Below are 18544 nucleotides of genomic sequence, written 5' to 3' on the forward strand. Positions count from 1 at the left end.
ACAACCCGCTCACGAGTCTTTTCTACATAGCAAGGCACCTTGTCCTTATATTTGTTCTCTATCGGGCCAATAGCCGCCCTGGCCGCCCCTTCATGATCATCCATGAGACCAGCGGCAGACGTTGCTTTAGCTGAGCTGCATATCCTCCCAGACATGGTACGAAAGATGCTGCCTCAGAGCGGCTCAAGCAACCGGCACGCCACCACTGGGCACTGGGCATGTTAGTGGGCGCACGAATGAGACAAGTGACGAAGGCTAGCCTCAGTTCTGAGGAGCATCAACTCTCCTTCCTCCTTCATTGTGTCATGCACCTGCCAAAAATCCAGAGCAGACGGCCTCGGCGGCTGGTGCACCCAAACATTCCGTTTGTTCATGAACAAGACATTGATCCCAGGGTGATACAAAGGTGTTCGGTACAGAGATTTGTGGCTCTGGTAAAGATGTACCGGTGTCGTAGGGCGCGCCGTCAACGGAGAACTGCAGAGATCCCCTATCAAGGTGGGAATCCCAGAACCACCAATTGTGTCGGAGGTCTCATGAGATGGCTCTACCAGAGACCCTCCGTCATGTGCTGGACTTTGAGAATCCTCTCCCTCGACGTCATTGTTCCCTCCACCTAGAGCAATATCCTCGTTCGGAACTTCGGGCAGGAGTCCAGATGCCTTGACGCCGGCTTGGGCAGCGTATGAGGATGTCATTTCTTGACCCAATTCTTCCAAGAAGCTCGAGCATTCAAGCTTGGCTACCAGATCGCCGCGGCCATCGTCCCTGGCGTTGCCACTGAAAGCGCTCACGTCTGATGCGTCTGGGATCGCTTCTTCGTCCTAGCAAAGTACAGTCAGCCACATCTCGTACCTCGAAATCACGCACATACGTCGTCCCATGGACTCAGGCGGCCGTCTGAAACTCCCTGTCGCTCCTCTGTGAATGCCGTTAGGTTGATAGAACCAAAACCACCGCTACTGTCCATGCTTGCTTGAGCACTGGAGGCTCTGATATTCTGGACTTCAGCTATCTCAGTCCTTGCCTCCGACGGCCTTGGCGAACCATTGTAGACTGGATAGCTAAGAACCCTCCGTTTCTTGATTTCCGACCCCAGATAGGCCTCGTCGTCAGATCTCTTGCGAGCATGACCGATAACCGTCGTTGGACCCTATGCAACGACGGCTGCCTTTGTGGCCGGACGGGCAGTCCAAGCGTCCGGCTGCTCCAGGGGCAACCCAGCAGGACGTCCAGCTCCCGATCGAGGCTCCCCGTGATACGTGCTAAACGCATCATCTGCGCGAGATGAATCATTGCCCCACTGGCCTGCGGCTTCTTTGAGGCAAGATAGTTTCTGTCGAGCGCACTGAGCCGAGTTCGGAACGCGTTCAGTGTAGAAACCCTTGTCCATACTGCCGTGGTCGTCGAGCTCAATGGAGAGTGGTCCATGGGTAACATGACCTTCACCCCATGTGGCAGTAAAAGCCTCTGTGCCCTGAACCGGATCCCTTGGTTGTCCCTCAGGGCAGCTAGCTACATGGCCACTTGCCATGCGGCTGCCATTACACTGGCACAGGTTATTCACTGGTCCGACATCGTGCGAGGTAGTTGATGGGGCTGTCAGACGCCCTTCTGTGCCAAAGAGTCAAAGAAGAACCATATCATATTAGCATATTGGCCACTGACCTGTCTGTTCTATCCAATTCACCCTAATGGCGGGAGGTTTTTTGGAAATCTCAGCCAAGGCTTCTGGGACATCAGATGATCCGAGATCAAAGGGCAGCTTGGCAATCTGCGTCGGAGTCGAAGATACGTTCTTGCGAGGCATCGAGGCCACCACGGCTAACAGCTTGCTTTTGATCCTCTCAGTTCTGGAAAGACCAGCCGCAGCCGTTACCGCTACCTGGCCTGCTGGCGACGCTTGGCCGGAAAAAGCTACAGTCTGTGAGTTCGTCGTTTCTGTGAGAGGCTCGAGGGAAATCTTGGGCTTGGGCTTGCCGAGCGGCTCGAGGTTCGGATTTGCTGACGGTGCCGTATTCTCTTTCTTCACGGTACCCGACACCTGCTTGGCGGTGCCCTTCTTCTCCTTTGTATTTCGAGCAGGCATGCTGGGCTTCTTGTCGTAGTGAGAGCGAATACCGTAGGCAATGTCCTCCATGAACTTCATGACTCTCCCTTTCTGGGATGTGGAAGTGCCCTCGTCGGCTGCGTCTCTGCACTCCGTCCAGATGCGCTCAATCTTCTCCCATGTGCAACCGCATTTCTCAAGATACAGGCAGTACTTTTCAGCGGAACTTTGAGGGGACGAACATTCACGGCCATAAGCAGGCTGTTGCCAGAGCCAGACCGTATAGAGGGTAGCTCTTTCGCTGTTGCTGAGGGTATTCCGAGTGGTTTTCAGCTTCTTCCAAAGGGTCTGTTCTCTCCAACCCACGAAGGCTGGGATGGGATAGCCACCGAGTTGAAATGTATTCTTCAATATGTTCGTGGCCACATTCTCGCTCTCAATCGCGGCTGGCCACGGTTGGATTGACATCTTTTGGTGGAAAGACCAATATTGGCCAGTATGGTGAAGCGTAGGGGAAAGGTTAGGATGATGATCTGAGAATTGAGAGAGCCCTGCACAGCTAGGTAGGTACCTAGTACCTACCAAGTGCTGAAGGCCTGTGTGAGCTCACCGCCGGCAGAATCAACATGGAGGCAGGCGCGCTCGGCGGGTGACTTGCATCTGAGAAGCACGTAGAAACCGGCCGGGAGCCCCAGCACTCTTTAGAGTATCCAGATGTCTTGTACTACCTTATAGAGTCACCGGGTAGCGAAATCACTCCTGTGTACTTTGGATGAAGCGCAAACCCCTTCGATTGTAGAAAAGCAGCGGCATGGGGCCAGCACTGGTATTCGACCATAGCTGAACATTTCTAGACTACTCAAGTCCATTCAAGACAACAGGGAACATACCAGGTACTGGACACCAGCCGTGATCGCTCATTGTGGCTGACTGTAGCCATTGCTCCTCCACAGCCGAAGATATGGTCAAGAAAGGGGCGCCATCCTTTGGATGTAAACAAATAGAAATAAGCAGACACATGCACGGCATTATCTGGCTCTCAGGTCTGTGGACATGCAATATTGCCGTACCAGCCTAGAAAATACCAGCCGCATTCTGTTCACTTGTTCATCGTAGACTGCAAAGCAACACGACGAGGTGATTCCATCACTCTGACCATGGACAAATTGCATAAACAGGCTTGCCTCGACAAAACTCCATGCAGGAGGCTCCAAACTTATGTGCAAACAAGCCAGGACCTCTAGGGCTTCTTCAGCGCAGCAAAGCGCTTCTCCAGATCACTAATATCTGGTACCGACCCATCAGGACCTTTCTTCTTCCGTAACGCGGCATCCTCCATCTTCTTACTAGGCTTCAGCTCCACCGACCCTAACGTCACCTTGGGGTGCACGTTATCCGTCGTCATCCGAGGTGGTGTGACAGTCAAAGGACTGGTCGGACCGGCTGGCCGCAACGCCTTGGCTGGTGTAGATGCGGCCTCAGGCTGATGGTCAGTCCCTTGTGGCTCCGTGGACGCCTCCACCTTGGCCCCATTGCTCGGCTCGTCGTCATCGTCGCCGTCTTCAAACTCTGGAGGGGGCGGCGTCCGTCTCTTGGGCCAGTCCACCCCATACGCCCGGGCAATCTCCTCGAGGTACCCCTGCACCAGCTCTGGCCTCGGTGGCTCCACGCTCAGCTTTCGAACCACCTTTTCGCTCACTTTGCCGTCCGAGTTCTCCAGCGCCGTCATGGTAAACTCCTTTCCGTATTTATCTGCCAGCAGATTCTTGACCACGTTTAGCTCTTTGATCTCTGTCTTGGGCGCTGCGTAGATGATGCTCTTGACGGCTTCCTCCAGACCCGGATCGCAGACCGGTCCTTCCAACAGCCCGGCGCGTGCGAGGAGCAGCTCGCAGTATAATTCCAGGAGCTCGTGTAATTCGGACGTGATGTCGCTGCGGATAATGTTCTCTACGCGAATCGTGGCCGAGTCGATCTTGCCGGCCTCGAGAAGCTGCGCCATCGCGCGCCGTTGTGTCTTGCCGAGCTGCTCATTTCTCTGTTGGGTCAATCGTAAGCGAGCAATCGCCAGCTTGAGCTGTACTTTGAGCTTGTTCTGGTGGGAGAAAGTGTGGTCAGTTGCGTCGTCGCATCGCGGGGTAGGTGGCATGAGGGATGATGGCATACTGTGAAGACTGGGCCGATATTAGGAGGAGGCATCTTGGATTTGTCGTTGGAGGATGGGCAAAAGACGACGCAAACGTATCGATGAGCTTGGGAGGATGCGCAAAAGACGTGATGGTGCAGACGGCGCAAGGCAGAGAGGCGACGAAGACGTGCAGGATGTCCGTCGCCGTCAAGCTGCCGCCTGCGCTGAGGCTCCAGGCGCTGCAAGAAGTGCGGGGCGCCATGCCGTCCTGGTCTACTTGTGCTGTAGCCCCACACGCCCAATCCCGCCCGGCCCTCGCGCGTCAACGTCATCCTCAAGGTGCTGGCTTCGCGGCATTCAGACCGCATCCGTACGACAGACGGACATGGAGCTTCATGTACTACATGTACTTTCGCAGGAGCGTCTTTGAGGGGCCTCTGTTCCTCGATACTATGCTTAGATTCTATTTGCTCCAGAGTCTCTCTAAATGACTCTTCGTCTTGCTCATCGGTGCGCCAATAGCGCCGTTTGATGATGCCTAACGCCGAAAATGACACAACAAACCGACGCAGTCCATAACCTCATCGTTGTACAACGCGTATCCCTTTCTTGGTCGTACAACAACTCATTCCTGCGTTATTCCATATCGCTCGCATCGGGGATCGTGAGGACGCCATCCGTGGCCTCGCCCTCGAACACGTCCTTGCCCTCGTAGGTCACGCGCCTCCAGCCGCACACCTCGTTGCTGTCCTTGATCCACTCCATTGTGGGGAAGTAATGATCATTCTTCTTCATTGTGATCATCCAGGGCACCGAGTCGAACGTCACTGCCTTCATTCGGAAGTCTAAGGTGGTCAGCAAGTAGGCTTGCGAGAGGGGAGGAGATACTCACAGGTGTTGTCGGGAATCTTGCGAGTTTCACGAATGAACGACTCGAGATCAGGGGTTGGCGTACCGTTCACAGCCGTAATGAAGTTAGTGGGCGCGACACCGTACTGGTAGGCCGGCGATCCGCGGACGCGACTCGACACGTACACTTCCGAATGAAGCATGCTGATTTGCTGCCTGACCGCCTGGTGAGGGCGGTGGAAAATGGCACCACAGAAAGAGACAGCGTGGTCCGTCTCGAGGTCGTCAGCCTTGACCGTAGGCACGCTGAGCTGGATCTCTTGGCATTGCCGCACAATCGTGGCATCGAGCAACTCATTGGAGTACATTGCGTCAAAGTCGGAGATGGTGGTGCAAATGTTACCATTCAGAGTCAGCACAATGTCACCCTCTAGCAACGAGGCAGGGTGATCTCCGCGCTCAAACGTGCGCTTGCTGACCATGAAGAGTTGATGGTGAGAGGGGTTGGTCTCTCTCACTTTGCTGATCCATTCGTCAGAGACACCCATGACAGTGGCCTGTGACATGGCAATGGCTCGCAGCTCCACCGAGAGGATTCGGAGAGACGGCGTCTCGCCTTTTTGGATCGCAGAGAGGACGGGCAGAAGGGTCTTGGTACTCAGACCGAGGTAGTACTCCTCGTCTCTTTGGCTACAAGGGGAGCGCTCGCCTAGGTAGAGGAGCCAGAGCGCCTGCACCTTGCCATCAGGAGAAGTCAGCACACCGCTGCTGCATGTGGAACCCAGGTTGCTGTCGATGGTGATAGCGTCCACATTGATGGCCCGGTATCGCGGAGCAGCAGAGTTGGCAGGAATCGCCACTGCTGTGATCTCGGTGACAGTGGTTGAGCCGTGGACAACCCTTCCAATCCTATTGTGGCCCACGAAGTAGGTCTTTTCACCCTGCTTCAACTCTTGGTCGCTGAGTCTGGCAGACTTGACGTCCGCATCCACCAAAGACGGGTCGTATTGCACAATAGTGTAGTTTTGCAGGGGGTGCAAGAAGACCACCTTGCCTTCCACAATGATGGCATCTGCAATTGTGATGGTGATGTCACAAAGGTCGTAAGGCACAATCGCGCGTGAGATGAGCACGAGGCCTTTTTCGGCATCGATGACCAGACCCATACCTCCACGGCGGCTTTTGGGGAACCCGTCGAGCTTAAGTGGCATCGCACAGTTCACATGAACGAAACTGTGGACCAGGTCACCAATACCAGGATCAGGGACGTGATCCAGCTCGATGAACCCAGCTGACCGGCGCTTGGGCGGTACTGGTGGCAAAGGGTCGCCTAGATCTGAAAAGTCCCATAAACCTGTGTTGTCATTGCGGACGGCAAGCTTCATCTTGGCAGACCAGTGACGGTCAATGTAGACAATTGTGGTGTTCAACGTATGCAAGTCCCTAAGATGCTTGAAGGTCATGACGATCCGAGCCTTGTCTGGAATGGCCTTCATCACTTGGACGAATGTGTCAAGATCAGGAACTGGCTTGTGGTCGATTGTCTGCACGATCCAACCGTTGTCAGGGCTGTCAAAGCGGAAGGATCCAGCCGCCTCGCAGACATAGACGCCCTGAACTGCGACACCGTAGAGCCGGGCTTGCTGGTAGGATAGGTTGTGAAAGCTTCCGCCTGCGACAGTGACAAAGCGGTCAGGGGTAATGGCGTGAAGATCGCCAACCTCAATGTCTACCTCGACGTCCTCGCCACCACGGTTCAACAGCAATTTGATTGTCTTTCCCACGTTGGAATCGAGAATGTCGTCCAGGCGCAGAAACTGTGTGATGAGCTGGTCGTTCACCTTGATCAACAGGTCACCTTCCTGGATCTTTTTGTGCGAAGGGCCCTTGGGCAAGATGATCTCCGCAACTAGCATCACGGTCTCGGTAGGGAACTCTTTTCGTATCGCGGCTTCCCACTCGGCAGTCAATCCCAGCCTGCGGCACTCGTCGAAAGGCTTGAGAAGGAACTGGCACTGAATATCACCACGCTCGACGGGTTTGCCCTCTTGGATACATTTTAAAGCTCGAAGGGGTCGGTCCAGCGGCAGGAAGTAGTCGGTTGAAGCACCGTCCGAGCGACCGCCTGCTTGCAGCGCGATAGCAGCTCCATCCTTGCTGACAACCGGACTGCCTGAACTGCCGCCACTTGCCGCGGCGTTGGCTTGGTAGTAACATGTGTTGAAATCGCTGTAGCCGTCGCCGTACTCGGGGGCGTTGCGGTCGAGTCGGCTAATGACGCCAGACAGGATACTGAGCTTCTCTCCTGCATCGTTACCGACGACTCGGATCTCGACACCCACTGCCGCTGTCAGTTCAGATCTCTTGCTAACGTGCACGTCTCACATACCTTGAGCTTGCTCCGGCTTGAGCTCCAGCCCATCCACGATCATGTATTTGATTGCCTTGGGGTCGTAGCGCAAAATGCCAAAGTCGTGGACGGGGTCGCGATAGACGGGATAGCAATCGACCTCTTCGTGGTTGTCGAATACGCAGTGTCCCCAGAATGGACCCGCGCCGACAACGTGTCTGTTCGTCATGATGTACCTGTGTGGCCAGTCAGCACCGTTACACCACACTGCGCTGCCACTCTCGGATGTCGACATACCCACGCTCAGCATCGACAACGAACCCGGTGGCCTCACTGGTGAGAGCTGGGTCCGTGTCAAAAGAGCATGTCTGGCAGAATCGAATAGAGACGACGCTGCGCACGACATCCTTGATTGTGTCCCTCCATTCGCCCAAGCTCACAGGCGTCCCGATCAGATCAGCTCCCAGATCGGAGACATCTTCGTACTCATACTCGGCATCGTGAACGTACTCGATATCGTCGTCTTCTGAGCGGTTTCCGTTCACTGCGCGCTTGGGTGGTGGCGCTTGATCGGGTGAGCTCGGTGCCTTTCTTTTGCTGGCTCGTGTTGCGCGCCCGGTGACGTTCATTGTCGCTGCGTGTTCGTCGACGAAGCCGAGATATTAGAAAGAAGCCGGATTCCGCGAAAACCCCAGGCTCAAGAGTGGCAATGTGAAAACAAAGGTCAACGCCGTCTGTCGCAAAGACGCGTAGCGAACCGCAGGACTGGTAGCGGTAAAGTTTGACCGAGTCACGTAAGGTCTGTCGCGTTCTTGATCAACAAAAGGGGGTGATCAAGCTAGGGGCGTGTTACAAGAGCCGCAACCGCCAAACAAAGTTGAAGGCTTTAGAGGATGGTATGAGGATGAAAAGGCAGTTCCAAGTTCAGTCCGGGGAAAACTTGAAGGCAAGGCATTCGGAGTACGTACTGAGGTTGGGAAAAGGTGGATCATGTTCTGCACAATTGTGTAAACCCCTGCACAACCGCCGTAGCGCGGGACTAATCAAGTTAGACCGCAAGGCTCAAGGTGTATTGGCCGCCTTGCTTGATAAGTCAGCCTTCCACTCACTTGAGGGCGAGTGGTTCGTCAACTTTGTCCCACCACTAATCACGATTGATGGACGAAACATCGATCCGAGCGTCAACGAAACAACATATACGTTGACCGTCTAACCCGTTTCGTCCAACTTCGATGGCTGGCTTGGACTTTCGCCATGGAACCGTGCCATCGCAATGAAGCGCATGCCGAGCTCCCATACAGACGAGGGTTGCAGTGTAGTGAGACATGCATCTTTGTTGAACATCACGAACCTGACCTGCGCAATCAATGCAAGGCTCCAATGTGCTGCGCGTCGTCGCATGATCAATACAGTCTGTATGCAATGGACACCGTTGGCCGCAACTATTCTCGCGGCAATATGGACACGCTCAGTCAATCAAAACACACAAACTTTTTAACAGCTGTAACCGAACACCAGGCCTCCATGTCATCCGCGCTGCTCCCGCTGCTGCTACACCACACTCGAGATGCCCAAGCCTTGGCATAGGCGATCGGCTTGTTTGATGCGCGGGAAACATGGGCACAGTCTATGGTCGTACTTCACTCCAACTTGTCCTTCCCGCAGCCGCGCCCGTGTCTCACATTCCACACGACACAGCCTCGACGCACAAAGACAGGCACATCATCATGTCACGAGGTCACACTACGGGTCCTAGAAGTCTTGTGGCGATGTGGTTGCGTTGCGATGCTATCGAGTCATGAGATCCATCAACTACCCCCCCTCCACCATCATACATGTGGCTGCTGCTGCCCCCTATTGTCCGCTCGCGACGCTTACTCGTAACACTGCAAAATCAACCAGTGCATACACGCAATTGAGATTGTGTGGGGGAAAAATGATGAGTCTCGTAAATCAGAAACAGGATGATCAACGCAAAAAAAAAGGAATCGAAACTCCGAGCCAGCCAAGCTCTGGGAGGGGAGGATGAACTGGCTCAGTCCATATCGCTATCCTCTTCCTTCTTGACGATAATGTCCTCATCGTCTGTGAGACCTTCATTTTTGACCTCCTTCTTAACGGCCTTGTCTTTGGCCTTGGTAGGAGTGCGGGCTGTGAAATCATGAGCTAGGCCCTCAACCAAGACTCTCCTCGCCGAGCCACATACCTTTCTTCTTCGTAGGTGTGTCCTCCTCATCATCATCACCGTTTTCGATGCCGACAGCCTTCTTTCCGCGCTTGCGAGCTTGACTATTGTCAGTCTGGTCCGTGGTACTGGTACACATTACTCACGAGTGACCTTCAAGGCAGTCTCAGGATCTCCATCGGTGAGTGCCGCAATATCTTTCTGGATCTTGGTCCACTGGTTCTGCAGGGACTTTTGTGTTCGGCCCGGCATGTTGATGCGACTCCATGGCATCGGCTTGTTGTCCTTGTAGACAGCGATGATTCGCAGGAGGAACTCGAGCTGCGGTCTGTCAGTGGACGTCCTGCCGAGAGGCCGCAGGCCATATTGACACGCAATGGGCGAGGTACCTACCTTTGCTGCTTCGGTCCAAGCTCCAGCCTTGGCGTTGGTTTCGTCCTGCTCAAGCATTGCTGCAGGAAGTGTGCCTTCTACAAAGAAAGTGCGTTTGTGGTAGGGAGGACAGGTATTAACTACACAGGTGTAGCTGAAGTGCAGTGAGGGGGTTTAAGGATACGATGTTGGAATCGAGAATGTGTGTGTGTGTGTGTGTGTGTGTGAGTAAGAATGTAAGTGAAATGTTCTGGGAACGTTGAGGTAAAAGGGATGAAAGAGCAAAGGGCAGGTGAATCAGCCAACTGTTGCGAGGTGCGAGGCACTCTATCTAGCAAAGGCAGACATGGAAACAACAAGATCGGCTTAGAACGATCGATAGAGATGGAAGTGAGGCGACAGTCAGGCTGAACTAGCAAACTTATGCTGCCGAATGACCGCTCGCATATCCAGGTACTTGTATGTTTTCATCCGTTCAATGGTCGCTGTGTTGGCTATTCCTTAAGAGCAAACACAATGCTAGCAGAATCAAATACAGCCTGGTGAATGTACGAGAAATGCAAAATCCATCTCGCAAGCACTGGGAGACGTGAGCCATAGACATCGTGAGGGATGCTAGTCGCCCACTCCAAGTTGATCTGGATAAACCAGCCTCACCATAAAAAGGGCCATACCTCCTTCTAGAGAAACATGTGCCTGCGAGAAGTACTTGACACTGCGTCACTTGACAAAAAGGGGCAAAAAGATCTCTGTAAATGCTTTACAGCGAGAACACCGGCGCATGATATCAAAGGTCATCCATATGCTCTCTAGGTTGCCTTGGCAAGTAATATCTGTGCTCGGGTTTCCACAAAGATAAAAAGCAACGTGTACTCCTGACCTTCTATGCCACAAGTACAGGCCCAAACGCCAGGATATATCCCCCAACTGTAGTACGCTCGATGCCTCAACTAGACCCGGCTCGCCGTGCGTGTGTTGCCTGCTGAACCACAGCAAGAATAACCATAAATCGTGAAGGAAGCTCAGCGGCCTCTATCCAGCGTCTTTCTCTCTCTGCTGGCTAAGTTGCCGCAGGCCCTCATTCACTGCTTTCCATATTAAGTTCTCTTCATGCCGCAGAAGACTCCGACATCTCTCCAAAAGCAGAAATCATATGGATGTTGTCCAGCGCGTCATCGAGTTCGACGATCTCCGACGGCTGCAACCCACGTGGAGTGTCCACACTACCTGACTTTCTCCCGGCATGCAATGAACTCCCGTAATCGTTGCTCGTGTTCGTCGCAGGCGGCACTCCACCTGGAACGCACGTCATTATCCTGCTGAACAGATTTCAAATACTCCAGACAATCCGTGTCGCTTCGAGCGCCGAGAAAGCCGTAGCCCTTCTCCTTGCGTAGGCCCATGATCTGCGTTTTGCGGGCAGCGAAGTGATCCGTGACCTGACCGGTGAAATCCTCCCACTTCTGCAGGTACTCTGCAAAGTCGCCCACATATCGCTCCCACGTCCCGTTGTTCGTCGGCATCCCAGGCACAGCCATTGTTGGTGGAGGGCGCGGTGCCAGAGGGGCATCAGGGAATACCAGTGGCTGCGTGTGCACCGGCTTCGGCTCAAGCGGGATAGTCTCTGAAGCCTTGCTCTCGAAGGGAAGGTTGTCCTTCATACTGCCAAAGGAATGAAGGCCAGTGCCGTCGACATTGGCGAAAGGAGCAACGTTGCGCAAATCAGCAAGATTCGCTTGGAACTCGGCCGAGTCTTCTGACCCAGCTCCGTTGAGGTTGGGTTCCGCATTTCGAAGATGACTGTCACGGGCTGTAGTCGTTCCAGCCCCTTTCGGTAGTCCGTCGTGGTCGTCAGTGCGCCATTCGGGGCGAGACGGTTGAACATTCACAATGCGAGGCCCCTGGGTTGCTTTGCCGGTCACAGGAGGAGAATCTATGTCCATGGCCTGCGGGCTACCAGTCGATGCTACTGAAGGCCGTGTGCCTCTCCCTATGAAGGAGATCTCATCCTCGTCACTGTCAACAAGAATGGCCTCCTTTGCGGTCGAGCCGGCTCCAGACTTTGTGGGGTTGGTTCTTCGCGAGTTAGCTCGGCTTGCTTTTAGAGGCGAAGGATTCGAGTTGGTTCGAGATGGAGGTGCGAATGTCTCGTTCCAGGATTGTGCGCTCCAACCCTCGGGGTTGAAAGGCTCGTTTGCAGGGGTTGCTTTCGTCTCGGGTGCCTCCACTGGCTCTTTCCGAGGGATCTGAGGCGGCTGTTCGGCTTGCTGTTGGTGAGTAAAAGACTCCTCAGATCGTGCAGCTGAGTCCGGGGCAGGCTGGCCTCCAGCGTTAAACTGCCATTGAGCCTTGTCTTCGTTCGTGAAGCTGGTGTTGATACTATCCGCACTCTTGCGTGCGAAGTCATGCGTCGGCGCAGTCTTCGGCAGTGTCTCCTCAGATAGGCTAAAGCTAATAGATCTCTTGTTAGCCGTGCTCTGCGTGACTTGGCTGGTTGGAGATGTGTGGGGCTGCCTTCTCTTCTCCGGGGTGGTGCTCGCAAAGGCAATCAATTGTTCCAGCAGATTATGCTGGTCCCGAAGAAATGAGGTCTGCTTTCGAGGTGTATTGCGTTCTCCACTAGGAGACGTCTGCGGAGCCCAGGACTCCGTGAATGGGTAACAGCGCCAAGCTTCATGGCCATGAATCGTCTCCTAAATCGACTCAAGGTGCTGACTGTAGAACGCGCCTCTGGCTTTGTGGGGGCTGTGGGCGTAGGACTGAGAGCGATGCTTGTGGGGTGTTCCATACATTGAGGGCCGTTGGCTGCCATTCGCCTTCTGCTCGGTTGCTACTAGCGTTAGCGAGATTTCGTCAACCATAACTGTGAAGCTTACGACTTGGTGCTGGAGACTCCTGGGAACGAGGGGTACTGGATGTTGAAGGTCTCGTATGAGGCTCCTTGGGCGGAACCTTGGGCGCTCCCTGGCTAGTGTCGACGTCGAATGGATTGGTCTTTTCGCCAGACTGCGCCATATATGGGGAGCTTTGACGTCCATCCGCGCCAGAGTTGTCGCGGAACTGACTGAGAGGGTCAGGCATCCGGGGAGGCGGCATAGGCCTCTCATTCCTCTGGGTTTCAGGCTGCTCCCACTCTTCTGTTGGTCGTGGTGGTACGGTGCGCGAAGGGTCTGGCCGTGTCGTATAGTTGCTGTTGCTGACCGGCGGCTCATCACCAAAGGCTGACGCATGTGGCTGGTAGCCAGTCTTGCGGTTGCCAAAAGCAGCCTGCTGCCGTTGCCTTGCCGACTCTGTCCGTGGGGGTGTCGGGGGAGGTGCCGCCGAAGGCCGTGTGCCTGAGGAGCCCCCAGCCTTAGCTTGGGGCTTGGGGCGCATGCTCTCAAATGCTTTGGCGGCATTTTTCATCGACTCGGATTTGGCAGATGCATGCTGGCGTGCAGTTGGGGGGACGCCAGAAGAAAAACGCGTGTTCCATCGGTCAGCTCCAGAAGCTTGGCCTCGCCCCGGAGCATTAGTCCGGCGAGGAGGCGCTGGGAATTGCGTCCCAACATCAGCCCATGGATTTCCCCTGACGCCTGAAGATTTCCCAGGAGCAGATCGTCCTCTCGTGGCATCGAATTTGGCTCGTTCGGAGGGGTTCGTGAGGATGTCGTGGGCAGTTTGAATGATCAGGAACTGGGCATTGACCTCGTGCTCCCGGCCGGGGTTACGATCGGGATGGTACTTGAGAGCTTCAGAGCGTTAGCAATGAGAATAATACGCGAGAGGCGTGTCTCCTACCGAGCTTGCGATATTGCTTCTTGATGTCAGCGGCCTCCGCCGTGGGAGGCAGATCGAGGTCCGCATAATAGTCCCGGGGGGCTACCATCGCAAGCGAAAGTGGTTTCGCGGAGGAGCTTGCTCGATTATTGTGCGTGGACTATTGAAAGGCCATGAACATGTCCAAAGAATTATATGCTGAGTGTAGGGACAAGTATGGCTGCGAAGCGCTGGGCAGCGACAATGTTGGAGGTGGGTTCGCCCTGGTAGTTTCAATCGCGTGCAAGGGAGCGCGAGAGCGAGAGCTTGTCGAACGTCTTCGACTCGGTCTGTGGATAACCAGATGAAAATAGACTGTCGGAGGCCTGCTGCCAGAAAGCGCCTACGAGTAACGCGAGTGTTACGCAATCCTCCGTGAGCGAGGTGAGACCAGTTGGGGCTGTTGCGCCAAGAAGGGTGAGAGGAAGCTGGTTAGAGTCGAAGGGCGAGACGATGCAAGCAATGAGGGTATCACAGCACCTCTTGTCGTGCGGGCTGGATGCGAGGTTGCGTCCTTTGTGAGTTGAGGTGGGACTGAAGAATAAGTACGGTAGTGAGTAGGTCGGACTAGGCGCAAACACCAAGTCACGGTAGGTCGTGGCTTTCTGCAGCAGGCTTGGCCCAAGCGTGACGGATCTGGCGATTACCAGGTAGGTACAGCTCCAGTCAGGTTAAGCTGCGCGCACCACTGTAGATCACCCAGGATGACGTCAAGTCAATCAGCCTCGTCGCAGTGAATGTTCTGGCAGAAGCGCTTTTAAGTCTAAAAAGATGTTGCTTGCGCAGGAGCTTCTCTTTATTTGGCGTATTGATTGCGATGCCTGTTGGTTTTCCGACAACTAAAATGCCCATACGTAGACCCGCCACGCCTCTTGCAGCGATAGTGGATCGCCAAATCCAGGGTCTACACAGCCCCGCCAAAACAGGCTTCAGTTACCTCAGATGTAGACGCCGACGTGTGGCTGAGGAAATGAGGCAGTATTCCAATGCGATCACGGAGCATCAGTATTCTCAGAAGATTCTGTCATCTTGGATCGAAGAGAGGTGTCAGACATCGTGTCCACCCTGACATGGGACAGTGGCGTATCAGCAAGAGAGGGCTCTCGCTTTTAGACACATTCAGTACTAAACATCAACAGTCCTGCTGGTACTGCCTTGTGGATCTGATAACAATGTTCATTGCCATGTGTTCATCACACACAATTCTGGCAAATGGCCGTGACACTCAGAACAAGCATGTCCATCCCTTCAGGTGCTTTTCCCTTTCGCGAGTTTTGCCTCCATCTTCCTCCTTGCGGCAAGGATCATATCCTCCCTTCTTTTTTGCAAAGATGCCTGCCTCTCGTCTCGGTTCGAACTCCAGGCCTTGGTCTTGTGATCTATGTTGACCGTTTCATCGGTCGCAGTCGGGCTGGTGATACGGTTGGTAAGGTTGTAGCGCGTGATCAGGTCAGGCTGCGACGGCTTCTCGACTTTGCGCAGGGCGGCCGACGAGCTCGCGCTCGTGGTGCTCGGTGGCGGCGGTGCAGGGGGTTGGAAAGTAATGGGAGGCTAATCGCGCCAATGTCAGTCAGGCTGTAATAGCGGGAGCTTTCGTGGCTTGGGCGAACTCACTGTTTCGAGACGACCTGCCAAAATCCTCTCCGTCGTGTTCTGTATGTTCATTCCATTCCTGTGCAGATCCCACAAGATCGTCCGTCGGTCCGTCTGTGGGAACATCTGCTGTATTCTCTCTACAGCAGTTTCCCGAGCTCGCAGGAGCGCCTCGGGCGATCGCGGTGATTGCGCTGGCGAAGCTCCTCCTCCATTGAAGAACAGGTAGCGCACGATGAAACCCAGGATAATGAGAATCGCGGCGAAGTAGGGCAGCGAAATCTGGTCGTCAGACATCTTATTCTTGGTGCGGATTCAAAAGGCCGTCCAGCGGGAGATGAATGCCGTTGATCTTGGGGTCTGGCACGGGTTGAGCTCGAGATTGGTCATCAACCGATGATGTCGTGTGAGCTGGCGCGAGGTGGCGCACGGCCGTTGCAGCTGTAGCGAGACCTGTCTAGCCTGAGCGGGCGTGTCGTTAATCGGGGTTGCCTACGTCGACACAGATGGACGAGAAGTGTCGTGTTGTTGACCCGGGTCGAGGCCCTTCCTAGCAGGCGGCGGCCCTCGGCTTTATTAGGTATTAGATAGGCGGAGGATGGACGGGCCTAAACAAGATGTGGATCAAATGCCATCATTGAAGGAAGATTGCAGCGACGTATGCGCAATCGGTAAAATGTCGGCAACGGGAGCTAAGGACGTGCACCGATAAACAGCGCTGAGTTTTGCGTGCATGTGACAAACGCATAATATCCAGCAGAACAAAGGCAGGCTGCAATTGCTGATTCAATTCATAGAGAATCCATCCAAAAGCAGAAGCTTGCTCTTCAGTAACACCCGCAACCTAGAGACGTGCATCCATGAGGATCGACGCTGAGCCGTCTCACGCGCCAGCATTAGGAACAACACATCCTCCCTGAGCTACCTGTCGGTAGACAAACGCCTCATTGTCATGATCTACCTTCATTGCACGTATAAGGCCGTCAAAAAGAACAGCCAACCCCTGCTGGCAATGCGCAGTCGTCATTGTGCCAGTGAATTACGGCCCGGACGCTTGCGTCAGGGATGTGTCCAAATCGTTGTAGTAGAGCGTGAACTCTTTCTGTGTCGATGTTAGCTTCTGGCATCATTCCCAATGGCCTTCTTGTCATACTCGGTCTTTTCGCCAGTTGTTGGTGTCCCAGACGATGTAGTAACCTCGCTCGTGCGTCGGACTCAGTATTTGAGGAGTCATCTGCTCATCTTTGGTGAGCCAGATTTGATGCTTCTTATGCCATCTCCAATTGCGGTTGTTGCTGGCAGGTCAGTCGTGATTCTGAAACAGTGTCCGACACACTTACAGTTGCTCTGCTGCCATCTGTTGCTTGATGTCTTGAGGACAGCTGTAGAAGATCCAAAACAGAGTCTCCTCATTGAACCCCTGAATCTTGGTCTCTATAGGCTGCACATTGGTGACATTGTAGCAGTCTGGTAAACGAGGCTTGGCACCATTGACAGTCGGCCGGGGTGGCGCTTCATCAAATAGCGAGTATACTTGTGTCGAGATGGGCCTAGCAACATGTCAGTTTCGCGTTTGTGTCTCATTCTTAGAGAACGTACTCGGGCGAGGTGACGTCCAGACCAAGAGACGCCGGGTCAAGCCCAACAACCATAGCGTGGTAGTCTGGATAGTTGTTCATCAGTGTTCGCAGGCCCTTGATGCCCCATTTATCGGCCTCGGACATCCCGTTCAATGGATCTATCGGCGCAGGAGCATCGAATGCCTTGGTGTCTTTGGCTTCGGAAGAAGCCCCAGAGGCCTCGGGGACATTGCCTGCTCTTTCCTCGTCATGTGATCTCGATAACCCTGGAAGTGTTAGTTATGATGGGGTCGTTGGGGGAGATGATGCGTACCAGGCATTCCCATGCCAGGGGGTGATCGCACTTCACTCGCGGGGTTTGTGGCCGAAAGTGCGTTGAGGAGTCCGTTCCCTCTGCTGGATGGCCCTGCATTGCCTGACGGAGGCCCGTCGTGTGACCCAAATCCCATGGCAGCTAACCTGTCATTACCTAACTCGCCATTCTCACCACGATTTAACGGTGGAAACTCGTCCGGCCCTCCCGACTGGCCCTGCTGCGACGCTGCCTGCGCGCTGCCGTGGCCCCCGAACCGGAAGCCTCCTTGTGTAGAGGCCATTCGTGATGGAGGACTGAACATGTCATCTTGTCCGACTTGGGATGATAGAGGCGTGCCCTGGTTCCTTTGCACTGGTGCAGTGATGTTTCGGCTGCCAGTATTCGAAGCGCCCGACCACATTGATCCTTGGCTCGAACCAGCCATTTGCGCGTTATTCGACAACGAAGGAAATTCCCTAGGGTGGTGTTTGTTAGTATTTGCTTGAACAGATTCATACTAGTGCAAGCAAGCGCGAATGGCAATGATCGAGCATGAAAGATGTACCCGTTCATGTGCGCAGCGGAGTAGGCGACGCCTGAGGAACAGTCGGAGCGATTAGGGACAGGCTGTCCCGAGTCCAAGTGAAGGACCTTCCTGACGAGCCTGGCCTTCTTCGCCATCGTAGTTGCCCTCGTAATCGAGCTCAGGATAGAGCATTCACAAAGACCGGAGGGGTAGTTTGGTGGGGGGTAGGAACAGTGACGGAAAGGAAGGTAAAGTCAAGAAGTGTTGAAAGGCCAGTGAAAAGGGCACGTACGACAGGTCCAAAGGTGTCGCGGGCTGGGAGCCGCTCAGACTCTGGGCGAAGCTAACGTTGCCGCCCATTTGCCTGTTGGGATTTTGAAGGCCAGCGCTGCCCATTGGCACACCACCTCCAAATGCCCAACCTGAGTTGTTGTTTGCTGTCATTCGCATGCCATATCAGCCTCATTTGTCCCAATTTCGTCCCAAAAAGTTCTCAACGCTGAGCGGTAGAGCGGACAAGACGTACACATTTTTCCATTCGGTAACCGACTCGACACAGACCGGTTGGTGGGTTGCTGAGTTTGTTGCTGTCCGCCAAACCCGCTTGGCATTTGCCGTATTGTCGGCGGCATTCCTGAAGCAGATATACGTCAGCAGCTGATCTGTACCGCCAAGTTATATTGTTATAGCCGTCTCGTCCTGTACATCGGGCCCAACTGAAGCCTGCAGGCAACACGAGCACGGACTTTGCAGTCCCCCGGAGCGATGTGCTTCGAGAGCTTTGTAACCCGACCGTCGAGTTCCACCCAACATATGGT

The 18544-nt window shown here is 54.4% G+C and overlaps 8 protein-coding genes across 8 annotated transcripts; all 8 read right to left on the reverse strand.

Moving 5' to 3' along the window:
* Positions 1-41: 41 nt before the first annotated feature.
* F5Z01DRAFT_33386 (uncharacterized protein) lies at positions 42-1061 on the reverse strand. The gene is made up of 2 exons (XM_046259153.1): positions 875-1061; positions 42-824 (listed from the first exon to the last, which is right to left on the reverse strand). The coding sequence occupies exons 1-2, from the start codon at positions 968-970 to the stop codon at positions 222-224; spliced, it is 699 nt and encodes a 232-aa protein (XP_046123187.1). The 5' UTR covers positions 971-1061; the 3' UTR covers positions 42-221.
* On the reverse strand, positions 926-2971 carry F5Z01DRAFT_685399 (uncharacterized protein; the record flags this gene model as incomplete). Its single annotated transcript, XM_046265960.1, has 5 exons — positions 926-1614; positions 1669-2601; positions 2661-2710; positions 2779-2890; positions 2941-2971. 5 exons carry the CDS (start codon positions 2969-2971, stop codon positions 1154-1156), a joined length of 1587 nt encoding a protein of 528 aa, XP_046123188.1. The 3' UTR covers positions 926-1153.
* Positions 2972-3290: 319 nt separating this feature from the next.
* Positions 3291-4249, reverse strand: F5Z01DRAFT_669984 (regulator of Vps4 activity in the MVB pathway-domain-containing protein; the record flags this gene model as incomplete). Its single annotated transcript, XM_046264499.1, has 2 exons — positions 3291-4145; positions 4217-4249. 2 exons carry the CDS (start codon positions 4247-4249, stop codon positions 3291-3293), a joined length of 888 nt encoding a protein of 295 aa, XP_046123189.1.
* Positions 4250-4376: 127 nt separating this feature from the next.
* F5Z01DRAFT_642713 (PDZ-like domain-containing protein) lies at positions 4377-8491 on the reverse strand. Its single transcript, XM_046262664.1, has 4 exons — positions 7675-8491; positions 7417-7613; positions 5071-7368; positions 4377-5023 (listed from the first exon to the last, which is right to left on the reverse strand). The coding sequence occupies exons 1-4, from the start codon at positions 8004-8006 to the stop codon at positions 4815-4817; spliced, it is 3036 nt and encodes a 1011-aa protein (XP_046123190.1). The 5' UTR covers positions 8007-8491; the 3' UTR covers positions 4377-4814.
* A 921-nt stretch (positions 8492-9412) lies between these two features.
* Positions 9413-10012, reverse strand: F5Z01DRAFT_632338 (uncharacterized protein; the record flags this gene model as incomplete). The annotated part of the gene is made up of 3 exons (XM_046261852.1): positions 9413-9528; positions 9584-9661; positions 9709-10012. The coding sequence occupies 3 exons, from the start codon at positions 10010-10012 to the stop codon at positions 9413-9415; spliced, it is 498 nt and encodes a 165-aa protein (XP_046123191.1).
* A 1145-nt stretch (positions 10013-11157) lies between these two features.
* Positions 11158-13802, reverse strand: F5Z01DRAFT_632339 (uncharacterized protein; the record flags this gene model as incomplete). The annotated part of the gene is made up of 4 exons (XM_046261853.1): positions 11158-12605; positions 12651-12764; positions 12811-13665; positions 13715-13802. The coding sequence occupies 4 exons, from the start codon at positions 13800-13802 to the stop codon at positions 11158-11160; spliced, it is 2505 nt and encodes an 834-aa protein (XP_046123192.1).
* A 1088-nt stretch (positions 13803-14890) lies between these two features.
* F5Z01DRAFT_33401 (uncharacterized protein) lies at positions 14891-15977 on the reverse strand. Its single transcript, XM_046259154.1, has 2 exons — positions 15347-15977; positions 14891-15283 (listed from the first exon to the last, which is right to left on the reverse strand). The coding sequence occupies exons 1-2, from the start codon at positions 15620-15622 to the stop codon at positions 14981-14983; spliced, it is 579 nt and encodes a 192-aa protein (XP_046123193.1). The 5' UTR covers positions 15623-15977; the 3' UTR covers positions 14891-14980.
* Positions 15978-16364: 387 nt separating this feature from the next.
* F5Z01DRAFT_632341 (uncharacterized protein) lies at positions 16365-17881 on the reverse strand (the record flags this gene model as incomplete). Its single annotated transcript, XM_046261854.1, has 6 exons — positions 16365-16427; positions 16479-16620; positions 16666-16875; positions 16925-17171; positions 17219-17676; positions 17766-17881. 6 exons carry the CDS (start codon positions 17879-17881, stop codon positions 16365-16367), a joined length of 1236 nt encoding a protein of 411 aa, XP_046123194.1.
* Between the last annotated feature and the right edge of the window lie 663 nt (positions 17882-18544).

Source organism: Emericellopsis atlantica, assembly GCF_019669845.1.
Source record: "Emericellopsis atlantica unplaced genomic scaffold F5Z01scaffold_1, whole genome shotgun sequence".
Classification (NCBI taxonomy): domain Eukaryota; kingdom Fungi; phylum Ascomycota; class Sordariomycetes; order Hypocreales; family Bionectriaceae; genus Emericellopsis; species Emericellopsis atlantica.